General features: G+C 41.2%; 1 protein-coding gene across 4 annotated transcripts in view; it reads right to left on the bottom strand.

The window, feature by feature from the left end:
* PALM2AKAP2 (PALM2 and AKAP2 fusion) overlaps positions 1 to 16,891 on the bottom strand; it is a 427,797-nt gene extending 410,906 nt beyond the window's left edge. For 3 of the 4 annotated variants that reach the window (XM_030566709.1, XM_030566710.1, XM_030566712.1), the window contains exon 1: positions 16,581 to 16,891. In XM_030566709.1, coding sequence (XP_030422569.1) covers positions 16,581 to 16,625 — 45 coding nt within the window. In that variant the 5' untranslated portion in view covers positions 16,626 to 16,891. The remainder of the gene's footprint in view (positions 1 to 16,580) is intronic. The other variant, XM_030566713.1, reaches the window with a different exon arrangement.
* Positions 16,892 to 17,895: the final 1,004 nt, after the last annotated feature.

The following is a 17,895-nucleotide window of genomic DNA, read 5'->3' as shown; positions in this document are numbered from 1 at the left end:
GCTTTTAGGGAGGATGGGAGCAAACCTGGGGAACATCTTCATTTTTTTTTTTACTATAGGTAAGGATGGAGGTGGCACCATTTGGCAAACAAACTGATATGCAGGTGTAGATGCTGGACGTGTTTATGCTTGCTCTTGAAAATGATACTGCATCTATTGATATAATAACACAGTGTCCACTTGTACAACTAGACATAGGGTGGGGTGACAAAGACCTCGTAATGTTGCCTGAGGTATCATTCCCAGGGAAAATACCTGCCAGTTGGTACAATTTGGTCCATTCCAAAGGCAATATCTTTGCTCTTAGAAGTGTTTTTGTGGGCCCCAGAGATATATCGTCTCAGACTGAGATCATTTAGCAGAATAAGAGTAGTTGAAGTACCTACGAGAGGAATGCCATTTAAGATTTGGTGTTGGTGAGCAGTGAGGACCTCGTATAAGAAATGGTGGTAGGGGACAACCTTGTTCGAGTGATCATGAGCTGATTCAGTTCAAACTAGATGGAAGATAAACAAATGTAGATCTGGGATTAGGGTTTTTGACTTCTCGAGGGCTAATTTTAAAGAGTTAAGGAAATTAGTTAGGGAAGTGGATTGGACTGAGGAATTAGTGGATTTAAATGCGGAGGAGGCCTGGATTACTTTAAGTCGCAGCTGCGGAGACTGTCGGAAGCCTGCATCCCGAGAAAGGGGAAAAAAACCATGGGCAAGAGTTGTAGGCCAAACTGGATGAGCAAGCAACTCAGAGAGGGGATTAGACAAAAGCAGAAAGCTTACAGGGAGTGGAAGAAAGGCAGGATCAGTAAGGAAAGCTACCTTGGTGAGCTCAGAACATTTAGGGATAAAGTGAGGAAGGCTAAAAGCCGCATTGAGCTGGACCTTGCAAAGGGATCAAACCAATAGTAAAAGGTTCTACAGCCACATAAATAAGAAGAAAACAAGAAAGAAGAGTGGGGCCGCTATACACTGAGGATGGAATGGAGGTTAAGGATAACCTAGGCATGGCCCAACATCTAAACAAGTACTTTGCTTCAGTTTTAATAAGACTAGTGAGGAACCTTGCGATGATGGAGGGATGATAACGGAATGTGGATATGGAAGTGGATATTACCGCAACTGAGGTAGAGTTGAACAGCTCGATGGGACGAAGTCGGAGGGCCCAGACAATCTCCATCCGAGGATATTAAAGGAACTGGCGCGTGAAATTGCGAGCCCGTTAGCGAGAATTTTAAGCAATCGGTAAAACTCGGGGGTTGTGCCGTATGACTGGAGGATTGCTAATGTCGTTCCTATTTTTAAGAAAGGGAATAAAAGTGATCCGGGTAATTATAGGCCTGTTAGCTTGACTTCTGTATTATGCAAGGTCTTGGAAAAAATTCTAAGGGAGAAAGTAGTTAAGGACACAGAGGTCAATGGTAATTGGGACGAATTGCAACACGGATTTAGTAAAGGTAGATCGTGTCAAACCAATCTGATCTCCTTCTTTGAGAAGGTGACGGATTACTTAGATAAAGGAATGCGGTAGATATAATTTACCTAGATTTCAGTAAGGCGTTCGACACGGTTCCGCACGGGGAACTGTTAGTCAAATTGGAAAAGATGGGAATGAATATGAAAGTTGTAAGGTGGATAAGGAACTGGTTAAAGGGGAGACTCCGAGGGTCGTATTGAAAGGTGAATTGTCAGGCTGGAAGGAGGTCACTAGTGGAGTCCCTCAAGGATCGGTTTTGGGACTGATCTTATTTAACCTTTTTATTACTGACCTTGCACAAAGAGCGGGAATGTGCTAATAAAGTTTGCGGATGACACGAAGCTGGGGGGTATTGCTAACACGGAGAAGGACAGGGATACTATTCAGGAAGATCTGAACCACCTTGTAAACTGGTAGTAATAGAAATAGGATGAAATACAATAGTGAAAAGTGCAAGGTTATGCCTTTAGGAATTAATAATAAGAATTTTGGATATATGTTGGGGGCGCATCAGTTGGAAGCGACGGAGGAGGAGAAGGACCTTGGGTACTGGTTGATAGCAGGATGACTATGAGTCCCATGTGATACGGCTGTTAAAAAAGCAAATGCGATTTTGGGATGCATCAGGCGGGGTATATCCTGCAAGGATAAGGAGGTATTAGTACCGTTATACAAGGCGTTGGTGAGACCACATCTGGAATACTGGTGTGCAGTTCTGGTGTCCCATGTTCAAGAAGGATGAATTCAAACTGGAACAGGTTCAGAGACGGGCTACAAGGATGATCCGAGGAATGGAAAAACTGCCGTAGGAAAGGAGACTCAAAGAGCTTGGCTTGTTTAGCCTGGCCAAAAGAAGGCTGCGGGGGGGATATGTTTGCTCTATATAAATATATCAGGGGGGTTAACGTTAGGGAGGGAGAGGAATTATTTAATTTAGTACTATGTAGGCACGAGGACGAATGGGGTATAAACTGGATATTAGGAAGTTTAGACTTGAAATTAGACGAAGGTTTCTAACCAGTAGGGAGTGAAGTTCTGGAACAGCCTTCCGAGGGAAGTAGTGGGGGCAAAAGACTTTCCTGGCTTTAAGACAAAGCTTGATAAGTATATGGAGGGGATGTTATGATAGGATCGTTAATTTGGGTAACTGATCTTGGATTACCACCAGATAGGTCTGCTCAATGGTCTGCGGGGAGATGTTGGATGGAATGGGAACTGAGTTACTGCAGAGAATTCCTTCTTGGGTGCTGGCTGGTGACTCTTGCCCACATGCTCAGGGTTTAGCTGATCGCCATATTTGGGGTCGGAAGGAATTTTCCTCCAGGGCGGATTGGCAGGGGCCCTGGAGGTTTTTCGCCTTCCCCTGCAACGTGGGGCACGGGTCGCTTGCTGGTGGTTTCTCTGCAGCTTGAGGTCTTCAACCAATTTTGAGGATTTCAATAACTCGGTCCTGGGATAGGGGTTGTTATAAAATTGGATGGGTGGGGTTTCTGTGGCCTGCCTTGTGCAGGAGGTCAGACTAGATGATCAGATTGGTCCCTTCTGACCTATGAGTCTATGAGAAAGGGTCACTCCATCAGATGCACAGAAATAACCCCAACTCTACCGTCAGTTTGGTGGCAGAATTTTAACCAAAGGGGTCCCCAAGAACTCATCACTGCTCTGCATCCTTCCTCTCCCAGTACTGGCCCAATCTTAAAATAAGAGAAGACATCTATCCAACTTAACCATGAGTCACTGCAGTGTTTTAAAATGTCCAGAGAAATCATCATTAATATAGAAATTAATTTATTCGATCTGAATCATAAATTCTTCTAAGCAAATGGCATGGCATATAAAGAACCTTCACTTCAAGTAAGGTTAAGCAAAAACTCTCGATGTCAGAATGATTCCTTCTCAATTCTGTCTGCAGTTTATATCTAAAGTATCTAAAGTATCTAGGTCAAGGATTAACCTCCCCACATACATGCGCACACAAAGTTGCCATTAAAAAGTCTCCATTTGCCAACACAACTTACACAGCAGTACTGTGGCAAAGCCAACGGACTGCAATGAAAAATTCAGTTTCCTTTGCCGTAGTGATATCTTAGCTGCCAATGACCCCCTACATTTACAATGGCTATACTGGTATACAGGGCTGGATCCAAAACCTATGAGTTTGGATCAGCCCATATACAACCACAGTATAATGGATTCCCTATTCTGATACAGGTTCCTTGGTGCTACTGTAATAATAAATACTAATGACAACTGTGTGTATCTATTAAAAAACATTTCCCTTTGGGGTATTGTGCAGCAGATAATTTAATTAAGGTGGCTGGTAACTGGATACATCTACCTTACAGCCTATGGTGCTCGGTTGGTTAATTTGATGATAACTTTTGTAGTACTGTCCATTCCCAAGTAATCTACACCTCTACAATCACTCTCGCTGCTGTCATAAAGAGACGGAAGCTGTGTGGCTTTCTGCAGAAGGCATCAAAGATGCTAAATTGTTCCTTCCCTAACAATAAATGACATGGCAACCTGCTTTTAATCTCTCTCCCAGAGTTTAAACCTCTTGCCTTTGAACGCATAGCCATTCCTTATTAGTCGTCAGTGCTTTATTTTAAATAAAACACTATACACCACTGTGCAGAAAATCTGAAGCACAGGGGGTTGATAACTGTGTAATATAGTGTCCCTCATGGGTCTGGAAGTATCTGTATACAAACACCATACACGTGAAACTTGGGGACTTTTTAACTTCACACCATCAGCTCCGTATCCCACCTCCCGCTGGCCTAAACCCTCTGCCCATTGGCAGCTGCTCTATTATTAGATCTCCTAGGTATGCTCAACTCCACCCACCCAACTGTTCTCTGAGGATCCTGATAAACGAACTTGGCACACAACAAGGCGCCCAAATTAAAATCATCTGTGTAAACGCATCAGAATGCTGGTTACATGCAACATCCCCAGCTTCACAGCTAATAGACTAGATCTGGCTGCCTCCAAATCCAGCCTCCCCAGCCCATTGATTTTTTGCTTTTTGCACTGCAGAGAGTTTGTTTTTATTGGAGGGGAAGAATAACTCCTCACTTGCTCCAGCACTGAACCCCACTGGCCTGGGCTACACTAGCGGGGGGATTAGAACTAAGATATGCAACTTCAGCTATGTAAAGCATCTTAGTTCAACTTACCTGGCCGTCCTCATGGCAGCGAGTCGACTGCCGTGGTGCCCCTGTCGACTGCCGAGGTGGAGTACGGGCATCAATTAGCGGATAGATTTATCGCATCCAGACAAGATGTGACAAATCGATCCCCGATACATAGAACACTACCCGCTGATCCGGCGAGTAGTATAAACGTAAGTAACAAAAAGCATATGTGCACCAAGAACTGTATATGGTCGCTGTGTTATTGCCAAAAGGTCATGCTCATTTCACTGCCACTAAACCATTTAAGCTGGGGTTAACCCTTGGAAGACAAATTATTCGATAACTTGGCTTTGTCACACAAATAACTTTTCTACACTGGGAAAACTCTGAACCGCATCAGTGATAGATCGGGGTCGCAATATTCCTAGTTCTTATGTTCTTGTCTGGCTATAGGCATTCCTGTGCGTCCATCATGTTTAGCCATTACATCCCTGAAGTAAAGCACAGTAGCTCCAGCCAGCAAAGGCTGAATTACACCTAGTAGTAGAGCCTGTCACCATTTTCCAAAAATTCAATCTTCATCTTCATCTGTTTTTACAGAACATTTAGAAAAAAATTCACCAAAATCTTTCACCAGTTTTCATCCACCTTTACCTAAAATTATTTAAAAGGGATACTGTATTAAACTGAGGGCAAGTTTTGCAGCTCCTGGATTGATTTCTATTAATCTTTGCATGGAAACAATACTAGGGCTGTGATCTTAGCTAGTGTAGGGCTAAACTGTGTGTTAGTGACGGGTCAAATTTAGATGGTTTTGTGTGGATAAATCCTGGAGATTTGGCGCTATCTGGAAACTGGGCTGGAAAATTCCTGTGAGCAGGTTTGTTTCTACTGCTTTCTAGCTTGTATTAAACATGTGACAGCAGTATTTTCTTGACATATGTCCATTTTGCTGCCTGCTTGTGTAAACGTTTTAAGCATAATACAAATTCAAACCCAGCAAAGTTAACCTTACTTTTTCAAACCCCACAAAAGTTGTGAGTTGTTTTAGGCTTAAGATTTGGGCAAAGGTTGCAGGGTTTGTTATTCAGTCCAAATGTTTTATAGGATCCAGAACCCAGGATGATACAATGTCTTGGTCCTATATCTGTTTTCTGTGGAAATCTTGACTGTGAAGCCAGCCAATGGATGCTATGCGTTACATTCCACGGAGATGTGCTCTGAAGGACGACTCATCATCCTTTATGAAAATGCAGACATAACACTTTCTCTCCCACATTCAATTTCCATGGAGGTGCACTGGCTGGGGCTTCGAGAGAGAATTATTCATTGAGATATGGTTTGTGATGGCAGTATGGTATACATACACCAAACCCATTCTTGGAATATTTGTAATAAGAGCATGTCATGGAGCCCATATCCTAACACCACCATGCATTTCTCATGAGAGAGTACCTCAGAAGGCTGTTATGTTCCCAGTGGCAATCCAGCTTCACTTCTCTGGACAGCAAAAATCACACACATCTCACAAAAGGGCCACTCCCGAGACAAAAAAAAAGATACAAATACAGAACATCTTCTGTTCCTAAGGTTGTCCTGGACAAAAAGAACTTATGGCTTGAAACCTGGGGTTCTAGAAGATTAGTTAGGATTAATCGGTGCAGTGAATGCATGTTGAAAACATGACAATGAGAGAAAAGAAGGACAGAGAAAAATGAGTTAAATGTGTAGCTGGAAGAGTCAGACTGAACTTCAGTGCTGCTTTGAGGGAGGGGTGTGTACTCATAGAATCACAGAAGATTAGGGTTGGAAGAGACCTCAGGAGGTCATCTAGGCTCAAAGAAGGACCAACTCCAACTAAATCATCCCAGCCAGGGCTTTGTCAAACTGGGCCTGAAAAACCTCTAAGGATGGAGATTCCACCACCTCCCTAATCTAGAGCCCTGATCCAGGAAAGCACTTAAGTACGTGCTCAACTTTAGGTACAGGTTTAAGACCCTTGGAAGACACTGGGACTTAAGCGCATGCCTAAAATAAAGCATACGCCTAAGTGCTGTCCTGAGTAGAACTGCTTTCCTGAATCACAGCTTGATGAACCAGCTTATTATTGATCATGATTAGACCACATTAATGATTAAGCAAAATTGCCAATTTAGGTCATATGACCTCAACCCCTGGGATTCAAATTTTTATGTACAACAACATACTCTAAAATGCCTTGAAAATTGAAAAGAGCATGAGCTCAGAAACAAAATCTACTCACCTAGTTTTTAGCAGGATGTAATAGGGGATGATGATGAAAAAAAAATATTTTGCTAGCCCATTAGGAAAGTTACTTGCCTTGGATGAACAGAAATTTACAAAGCTGCAAAATGACACTCTGAAGAAACTCTGAATTTTGTGTAGGTATGAAAAGGTTATTCCTAAAAACTCAGATTCAAAAATATGAATTCCAGACTAGAAAAAAATCACTGATTCCACTGGTATTCCACATTTAACTAGAGGGAATCTCTTTCAAACCAACCGACTCTTCAGAACAAAATTAACTTTTTTACAGGGCAGCCATCGCATATCTTTCTACAGTTTACATCTCTATACACAATCAATCTGACCTATATTTTTGGAAAAACCCTACAATTTCATGAATGTTATTTTAAAAAGGAATGTATTCTTAACTTAAATTCCATCTTTAAGGCTCAGGGTGCCTAAAAGCTCCTCCACAGGCTAGGCAGGCAAAGCATACACTTTCTCATGTGCAGTTCACTCAGGCTACCAGTTCATATAATCCCTTGAACACAAGGGAAGATGTGAGCTCCACCATCACAGTTCGTAGGGTTTGTAATTATCATGAGCATTACTGATGAAACACAAATCTCATTGAAGTTACAAGCCCATGGATGTATAGATTTTAAGGGCAGTGGGATCCATTAGATAAGCTAGCCTGATCTTCTGTGTAACACAGGGCCTAGAATTTCATCGTTACCCCTGCATTTAGCCCAATAACTTGCATATGACTAAAGCATATCTTCAAGGTATCCAGTCTTGATTTGAGCATGTCCACAATTGCTCTGTATGACTGTCCTATCCTCAGTGTTATTAACCATTCCACCAATCTTTGTGCATCCACACATTTTATCAGCAGTCACTGTATATTCACTTCCAGATTATTGATACAAATATTGAATGGTGTCAGACCTACTCCTGATCCCAGTACAAACACACTAGAAACATCCCATTTGATGGTATTCCCAGTTTTTGAGATTGGACAGTTAGTCAGTTCCTAATCTATTTAATGTGAGCTTTAAGGGCATTGTTTAGTGCTAAATCTTTAATCAGAGTGTTGTGCTGGACTAAGTCAACTGCCTTACAGAAATCTAAGTGTAACATATCAATATAGAAAACGTTATCAAACGTCTAATTGCATCAGAAAATATCAGGTTGTTTGACAAGACCTATTTTCCATAAAACCAGGTTGACTGGCACTAATTATATTCCTGTCCTATAGCTCTTTATTGAGGCCAGTCCCTATACGGGGATCTGCCCTCATGGACTCCTGCTGAGATCCATAGGATTCCACACAAGTACAGGAATTGTGCCAGTGGACTCCAATGTTCACTACCTTCTCAAGTAGGTAAGCATGACTAGACAAAACAAAACAAAAACCCTTGCCTCTGCACTGTAATAAAACACACACACACACACACACTCACAAATCAAAGGAAGAATTCAGGTCAGTAGTATAAAGCAAAGCTAACACTCTTACAGAAAAATCCTGTTGAATAAGGATGAAATAAATAGTATTCTATAGAAATGCAACAGCGTTCTGTAGAAATTACTCTAAAAACTGATTGAATTGAGAAAATGTAACCTTTCTCTAGTTCTTTTGTTTGTTTGTTTTTGAGGTATCCAGTGGAGATCTATAGCAGGAATATAATCTATTAAATTATATTAAATGATTCAAAAAGCAACAAAAATGTATCATTGCTTAAGACTCAATCTTAAAAGCATTTGCAAACAGGAATAATTCCATTTAGTCCAATAGAACTAATGGCATGCCAAAAAATTACTCACACGTACATGTGTGTGTACAGAATAGAAGCCTTAGATGGGGAGCTCACTGAGAGACTGTATTACAGTTTTACAGATGCATCTGAGGAAGTGGGTATTCACCCACGAAAGCTCATGCTCCAAAACGTCTGTTAGTCTATAAGATGCCACAGGATTCTTTGCTAGTTTTACAGATATTATATATTTTATCTAGCCTCACCTAGAAAGTGTTGATAGACATACTGGTTTTCTGTGGCCCAATCAGGACATGAAATTGAGTAAGATGGCCAGTATAAGGTGGCCGTTAGCCTAAAGCAGAGGGTGGATGGGGATAGAATTAAGTTTGAAAGTTTCATTGTGTCTTTCCTGTATTTCTAGCATTCAGGGTTTTTAAAACTCTCACAAGATCTTTATTCATAATTCTTATACACATTAAAACATTATTAATAGTAACATTTGATTTTGAGACTGGCCCCAAAGGGTAGATAGTTTCCAGGATGCACAGTATATATACATACACATTGTATGTATGTATATATATATACAGAGAGAGAGAGAGAGAGAGAGAGAGAGCGCAAGAACGCATCACTCTGTATCACTCCAGAGCAGTGGTGTGCAGCATGCAGGGTTACCTGTTAGGGTAATCCACTTGCGAGCTACCATACAGTTTGTTTATATTTGCACAGTCGCCTTGCAACTCCCAGTGGCTGTGGTTCGCCGTTCCCGGCTAATGGGAGCTGTGGGAAGTCGTGCAGGCGCATAGACCTGCTTTCCGCAGCTCCCATTGGCCAGGAACGGAGAAACCGCAACACTGGGAGCTACAGGTGGTCGTGCAAATGTAAACAAACTGTCTGGCGGCCTGCCAGCAGATTACCTTGATAGCCAATGTTGCGGCTGCAGAGACCATAGTATCTTGTCCTCCCACATATTAATTCATCCACCTTCCAACTAAGAACCAGTGAGTCTAATCTGTACACACTGCAAACTCCAGTATCCCTACTCTAGATTCCATTATTTTCACCCTTCAATATGTCTGCTCTAGACACATTATAGAGATTCCCCTTTTCTCTGTCCAATGTACATGCACCAGCTGGAATCCCCGGAGAATCTCATACACTGGAACAGGGGAGTTACTTCTGCTCCTTTCTTCACAGAAGGCAGAGAGAAGCTTATTTACAGGAAGCCTCTGTGTGACAGCCTTCTCTCACTTTAGGTAGTTTAAAAATTTCAGCTTCCACTGCCACCCACCACAACTTCGTCAAACCAGTCAAGAGCCCCATGTATATATGCACCCAATGCATCTCCTCTTTCTTCTTCCATCCATTCTGAGTCCGGCATGCTGACAGAATCGGCATCAATGATCATCCATTGACCAATTTGAGGGTCCTTCTCAGCACAATGTTCAAATCATGCCTTTAAATTATTCTGATTCACTCACAAGACCTCAATATACCAGGTATAGGCTGGAAGCATGGTTGCTAGGTCTATCATCAAGGAACTACATTTCATCCAACTCATAGGGCATACTTAAATTTCATGTGACAACAGATGATCATCTCCAATCTATAGCAGGGGCAAAAGGGAAAAAGACAAGGTTGGTATGGGGATTTACATAACAACCACCACTCTGGGTCAGACCAATGCTCCGTCTAGCCCAGTATCCTGTCTTCCAACAGCAGTCTGTGACAGATGCTTTAGAGGGATTGAACAGAGCAAAGCAATTATTGAGTGAGTCATCCCAAGTCGTCGACTCCCAGCATCTGGCAGTCAGGGACTTAGCCATCTTGGCTAATAGCCATTGATGAACCTATCTTCCATCTTTTTGGAACCCAGTGATGCTTATGGCCTTCACAACATCCCCTGACAATGAGTTCTACAGGTTGATTGTATTTTGTGAGAGAAGTACTTCTTTTTGTTTGTTTTAAACCTGCTGCCTATTCATTTCATTGGGTGACCCCTGGTTCCTTGTCTTGCATGAAGGGGTAAATGACACTTCCTTAATCACTTTCTCCACACCATTTATAATTTTATATAGACCTCTATCATATCCCCCCTTAGTCGTCTCTATTCTAACCTGAACCATCTCTATCTTCTTAATCTCTCCTCATATGGAAGCTGTTCCATAACCTAATTATTTTTGTTGCCGTTCTCTGTACCTTTTCCCATTCTAATACATCTTTTTTTGAAATGGGGTGACCAGAACTGCACCCAGTATTCAAGATGTGAGGGCATCATGGATTGATATAGTAACGTTATGATGTTTACTGTCTTATTCTCTCACTTTCCTAATGGTTCGTAACGTTCTGTTTGCTTTTTTGACTGCCACTGCACATTGAGCAGATGTTTTCAGAGAATTATTCATAATGACACCAAGAGCTCTTTCTTGAGTGGCAACAGCCAATTTAGACCCCATCATCTTGTATGTGTTGTTGGGATTATGTTTACTATTGTGCATTACTTTGCATTTATCAACACTGATTTTCATTTGCCATTTTGTTGCCCAGTCACCCAGTTTTGCAAGATCCCTTTGTAAATCTTTGCAGTTAGCTTTGGACTTAGCTATCTTGAGTCATTTTGTATTGCCTACAGTCTTTGCCATCTCGCTTTTTATCCCTTTTTTCCAGATCATCTATTAATATGTTGAACAGCACTGGTCCCAGTACATATCTTTGGGGGACCCCATTATCTACCTCTCCATTCTGAAAACTGACCATTTATTCTTACTCTTTGTTTCCTGTCTTTTAACCAATTACTGATTCATGAGAGGACCTTTCCTCTTATCCCAAGCCTGCTTACTTTGGTGTGAGACCTTGTCAAAGGGAAGGTCTACACTGAAAACGCTGCTACAGTGCAACTATGCTGTAGAGCTTCAGTGAAGATGCTACTATGCTGATGGGAGAACTTCTCCTGTTGGCATAGTTAATTGCCTCCACCAGAGGTCGTAGCTATGTAGGTGGGAGAAGCCCTCCCGTAGTACTGTCTACACATGAAGTTAGGTCACTTTAACTCAGGAGTGTGGATTTTTCTCAGTCCTGAGCAACGTAGTTATACCAGCATATTTATAGTGTAGACCTGGCCAAAGGCTTTCTGAAAGTCCTAGTACACTATATCGACTGGATGCGCCTTATCCACATTTGTTGAGTCCGTAAAAGAATTCTAAAAAATTGGTGAGGCATGATTTCCCTTTACAAAAGCTGTGTTGACTTTTTGCCAACAAACCATGCTCATCTATGTGTCTGACAACTCTGTTGTTTACTACTGTTTCAACCAATTTGCCTTGTACTGAAGATAGGCTTACCAGCCTGTAATTGATAGGATTGCCTTTGGAGCCTTTAAAAAAAAACAACAAACAAAAAACCCCCACAGTGTTGTATTAGTTATCCGCCAATCATATGATACAGGGGCTGATTTAACCAATATATTACACACCATGCCTAGCAGTTCTGCAGTTTTGTATTTGAGTTCCTTCAGAATGCTTGGGTGAATACCATCTGGCCTTGGTGACTTATTACTGTTTAAATTATCGATTTGTTCCAAAGCCTTCTCTGTCGACACCTCAATCTGGGACAGGTCCTCAGATCGCTCACCTAAAAAGAATGTCGGAGTGTGAGAATCTCCCTTGTCATCTCTACAGTGAAGAATGATAACGAAGAAGTCATTTAGCTTCCCTCCAACGGCTTGTCTTCGAGTGCTCCTATAGCACCTTGATCGTCCGGTGGCCCCACTGATTGTTTTGCAGGCTTCCTGCTTCTGATGGACTTAACGAATGTTTTGCTGTTAATTTGTGTCTTTTGTTAATTGCTCTTCAAATTTTTTTTGGCCTGCCTAATTATACTTTTACCCTGGACTTGCCAGAGTTTATCTTCCTTTCTATGTTCTTCCATAGAATTTGACTTCCAATTTTAAAAGATCCATTTTTTGCCTCTGACCACCTCTTTTATTCTCTTGTTTAGCCATGGTAGCATTTTTTTGGTCCTCTTACTATACATATATTTTTTATTGGACATACACATTTAATTTGAGCCTCTCTTATTGTGATCTGAATTGCAATCATTTTTGCCTGGCAGTTTATAAACAGAATATATGTAAGCATATGCATATATATTTATACCATTACATGATGATGACAACCATGTCATAGATTGTGGAACCATGTAATAAATTTCAGAGCTATGTGATTAATTTGTCCACCGTATGATAAATTGCTAGCCTCACCTGTTCTCTACCCACTAAATCCACCTCCTCTGGGATGACTAACATTCCAAACTTCTGAGCAGCATAAGGCAGCCACGATTATTTAAAATGCCACAAAAATGTTTCCTTCTTTCATCCAAATTTTACCAGTCCCTCTTCACAAAATATGCACTAATCCAAGACCAAGGATTAGCATTATTCAATAAAGTCTGAAATCTGCTGAATCATAAATAAATCTACTGTTCTAGCTCATATAAGGAGAAATCCATCCTTCCAACCTCTTGCTTTTTAAAGTACCTCCATACCATACATACTGCATACATTTCTGCTTCATTTGTGTTAGAAGACAGCTTGTGCTAGGCAATCGATTTTTGTCAGTCCCTTGAATAATCGCTTAAGAAAGGACTCAATATACATATGTACATATAAAAATACATGGTATAAAGATTTTATCACCATCTGTTTGGGAAGACCATGTTACTCACAAGTTGCAAAAATCACACAGAAGTTATATCAAAGGAGTGCTAAGAAAAGTTTCACATCCCTCCAGACCATCCTCTGTTCTCATTATGCCACAAGCAGTATTTTACAGAGAAAAACTGTTTTAGAAATGTTGTAGAGAATTTTAAAAAATGATTTCACCATTATATGGCCCCATAGTATCTGAGAATCTTACAATCTTTAATGTAGTTCTCCTCACAACAACCTGTGAGGAAGGGCAGTGTTATAATCCCCATATCACAGATGGGAAACAGAGCTAAGTAACTTTTCCAAGGTCACATCTGTGGCAGAGTAGGGAATTGCACCTAATCTCCCAAATCCTAGACTAGTGCCTTAACAAATAGACATTCTTTCTTCCCCAAATTGTACTCCTACCATGCTCACAATGCAGGATCAAGCCATAGAAATTTGTTTCTAACTTTGAGAGATCACAATAATTTGATTGATAGGAAACTATCGAGTTTCTGGCAGGCAGATTCACAATTCCAAATTTGAAATTTGTGTTCCTTCAATATTCTGCAATAATCACTTAAAAGTCACTATTTATGTGACTGTTCCACACAGTAAATTTGTTCATAGGATTGTCCATCTAAGCAATCACAAAAGGGATGTAATCATAGCCCAAATGAATTTGTTTAGAAATTTGTGGAAGGATTTTTTCCCCCAGCATTCACACAGCCCTAGTAATAATGTACAGTAGTAGGTCTTTGCCCACCTAAGACAGACTAAAACTTGGTTAAAATATTTTCTCCTGACTTTTCCAGTGAGCTGAACTGAAATCCTACATCCTTCTTTTCTGAGACACCATTTAAGTTGGGCTGATCCTCCTAATCATCTTAGATAGGCCCAGCAAATCAAGAACATTGGAGAAATGCCCTGTGACCCATCCTGATGAACCAAGCTCACATTTGAAACACACACTGATTGACATTATAATTGGAGACATACTTTTCTCCTAGAACTGGAAGGGACCTCAAGAGATCATTGAGTCCAGCCCCCTGCCTTCACTAGCAGGACCAAGTACTGATTTTTGCCCCAGGTCCCTAAGTGGTCCTCTCAAGGATTGAACTCACAAGCTTGAGTTTAGCAGGCCAATGTGCAAACCACTGAGCTATCCCTACCCCTATTCTGACAAACATTTGCAAATATTCAGCTAGAGCAGTAAAGTTCCCCAAAAACTTACATGGACAACTTGTTGACATGCAGAACCTTTGCGCAAACAACTGCTGGCTTGGGGATGAAGTCTGAACATAAAGCAAGACCAAATCTGAATACTTTTGTGGTTCTAGCTAAACTGTGTTCAATGTACTTTGAGTCACTGAACATATTCTTCTTCACCACCAGGGTCTTCAGCTAAAAGTATGCCACAACGTAGTGTATACAGACTATAGGGCTCCAGACCCATCATTGCCTGCACTTTGTGCAGTCGTTTACCAAATTATCAGGTAAAGATTTTACTCTCACTTTGTAGCGGTGCAAATGATAATACAAAGTGCCGGGCAATGGAAAGAAGTGTTGGGTTGATGCTATTCTTAGGCGCATCCTTTCTTACGTACAGTACCACCCACTACTGGGAGCATGGAACACTGGTTAGCTATGAATAATTCACTGATGGAATGAAGCAGCAGGAATATATTCCCCAGCCCTTTTCAGTTTGAAGACAAAGAAGGTTTTTAAAGATTCTCTCATGTACTTGCAATACATTTTGTAGCAATGCAGTGTTAATTCTTCATGGTTGGCAGCACAAAGATGCCAAGAAGAATATGTTAGTGGGGAAATCTGAGAATTAACCCTTTAATGGCCTATTAATACTTTGATCAGAGGAATTGTAAATGCCTATACTTGGAGAATACTTTGGCCAAGTATTTTTTTTTTTAAATCAGCTACTTCTCTCTGTTAAAACTTTCAGCATTTTACCCCATAATATCTCCGCCCTCCCCCTTAAATGAAAACATTTGATCTTTTCCAGGAAACATTTTAGAGGAACAAATATTTAGTTTATAATATTTCTGGTTATTTTAAATATACACGTGCCTATTAGCAGATTAACGGACCTAAGAAAAACAACTTGGTACTGCAGCAGCAGCAGCAGCCATTCCTCTGTCTACAAAGGAAATGTATAACCCAGCTGTGGCAGCTAGAGTAAAACACAACATCTGTTGATCACTGGCAACACGCTTGCAGGGGACCTTAAAATCGGAGCAGGCTCAGTTGGTTTGTGCCTCTTCACTTCAGACCTGAAACGTACAGCCATCTTCACAGATTGCACCACCCGACTCTACAGATCTGCTGAATTAGCATGTCGACCATACCAACCCCAGCCCCAAAACTCAACTGAATGTCATATTGAACAAGGGCAAGGTTATGTGGGCCTCGCGGGTGGACAGAGGTCATGGAAATGTGGGGCTTTTGATACCATTAATTCGCTTTAATAATACTGACCTGATGTTTTCCATTCTAAGCTCAATTATATTTTTGAAACACTGGGGCCAAATCCACAGCTGCTCTCATTGGCTGTAGCTGCACTGAAGTCAAATGGCACGATGCTCATTTGCATCAGCTTGGACTCTAGCTCGCTGTGTGTCTGATTTTAATACCAAAGAGGAAAATAAAAGTTTAGACTAAAATTGGGCCACAATTCTGCCCTAACTTTGTCCCAGCAGCCCCTCGGCATAGGTCATTGGAGAATTTCGCTGAAGGCATTTGGCATTAAGATGTGGCTTTCTGGTTTAATACCAGTAGAAAAGCTAGTTAAAATGATTAGCGATCACCTGCCTTCTTTACTTGATTCTATTTGTTTTTTTAAAAAATAAGAATTATTTTCTCCAGTAAAAGCCACCCTATGCTTGAGCCCTCTAGTTTAACTTCTTATTCTGCTTAGCTAATGCTCCAACAGTGTGATAATCTTTTTTAAAGCAAAGTACCAATGCTGTCCTCCAACCACCTCCCTCCTCCTGTTCTTTCCTTTCATTTGTCTTAAAAGCATGCCACAATGTATTCTAGAACGTCAGGATGAGAGAGCATCCTAACTCTCCTCATTACCAGTGAAATCGTATAAAAACAACCTTTAATCAGTTGTGCGATAAGGAGGAAAAAAGAGAACTGAAAACTTCTCCAAAACCACACTGGCTAAATGCTGCCCAGCTACTGTGCTGGAATCCTTGATCTTCATCAACTCACAGCTCCCTATTCACAGACAAAAGAGCAAGTAAAATGAAACCGACTTACTGCTATGGCTTGCAGCCTTTCCTTGTGCAATTCTGCCTCCGCCATCCTGGAGAAAAGGACACAGGGGGAAGGAGGGAAAAAAAAAAGGTGCTGCAGTCACCAAGGGAAGCTGAGTTACACCACAGAGTATTTGCAAAGAAAGCTGTGCTCTTTTGCAGGAGTCAACCACTTTTGGAGGCACTGCAGACTGGCTTACGAGAGGATCATTTTAGAAACTGGACCAGTGCCTGCCTGCCTGTCTCCCAGCTGTACTGCTAACTGCATTTCATTGCTGCTTCTGTGCACTGTTGCTGTCACACAAGCCATGTATGTGCTCCAAAAGCAGCTGAGTACAGGGATAGCTCGCATGGCTATAATTTTTTCCCTTGACGTCTCAGCTCATTTGCTCCTCCTATGGAGTGTTGGGTCATGACAGGAGCTCAACATCAATAGCATGCATAGTAATCAGAACCTGCATGAATGCAGCAGAGACAGCTGTACGGCAGCATGCCTTTAAAACAGGAACTCCGAGGCGAGGGGGATAGAAGGAATTCATCAATCAGTAGCTATTCAAGAGTTCAGCACAGCAAACCTAAAGTCCAAACTGGTTTGGCTAGAGAAAAGGAGATTGTTTGAGTGACTAGAGAGAAACAATACATGGGTAGACTTTCAGAGTACAGCATGCTAGTTTGTGACTGCCATTATAACATGGCATGTTTAAAGAGATGCTAAAGAGGTGACTCTCCAGGAGCATGTCTCAGAGGGTAGGGAATATGATGAAGCCCACATACTGTATATACAGATCACACACAGAACCACTATGTTAAAGAAAGTTACGGTTGAGAAGTCAAGCATTCAAAAGTGGGGGGCAAAGTATGTGATAATGTAATTGTTGACTGTATCATCATGCATATGCTCTAGGAGATTAAATTAAGAGTGTGCAGGCAGCCTTAATTCTCGCAATTCCTGATTTTTGCATACTTGACTTTGCAACCATTCAACATAGTTTTCTTTTACATGCGTGTAATTTCCTAAGTTGTTTTTTTTTAAAAAAAAAAAGAAAATCAAATGAAGAAATGGAAATTCCACTGTGTGGCATCAGTACTGTGGCTCCTCCCCATCTCCCCCCAATTCATCAGCAGGCCACAGACCTCTGCCACTTGAACGAATGGAGTAACTGATAGGCTCAGTAAATTGGCATACTTTATATGGACCAGCATCAGAGAGGGATGAGATGCATATTTTGCCCCTGAGTTTCACATATATTTGTTGACAGCGGAGGAATTTGGAGATGTAAACAAAAAAACCAAAAATTCAGCTTGAGGCAAACATCCTG

This window comes from Gopherus evgoodei, chromosome 6 (genome assembly GCF_007399415.2).
Source record: "Gopherus evgoodei ecotype Sinaloan lineage chromosome 6, rGopEvg1_v1.p, whole genome shotgun sequence".
Lineage (NCBI taxonomy): Eukaryota > Metazoa > Chordata > Testudines > Testudinidae > Gopherus > Gopherus evgoodei.
The sequence above is the reverse complement of the archived record's forward strand: the minus strand, read 5'-3'. Positions and strand labels throughout refer to the sequence as shown.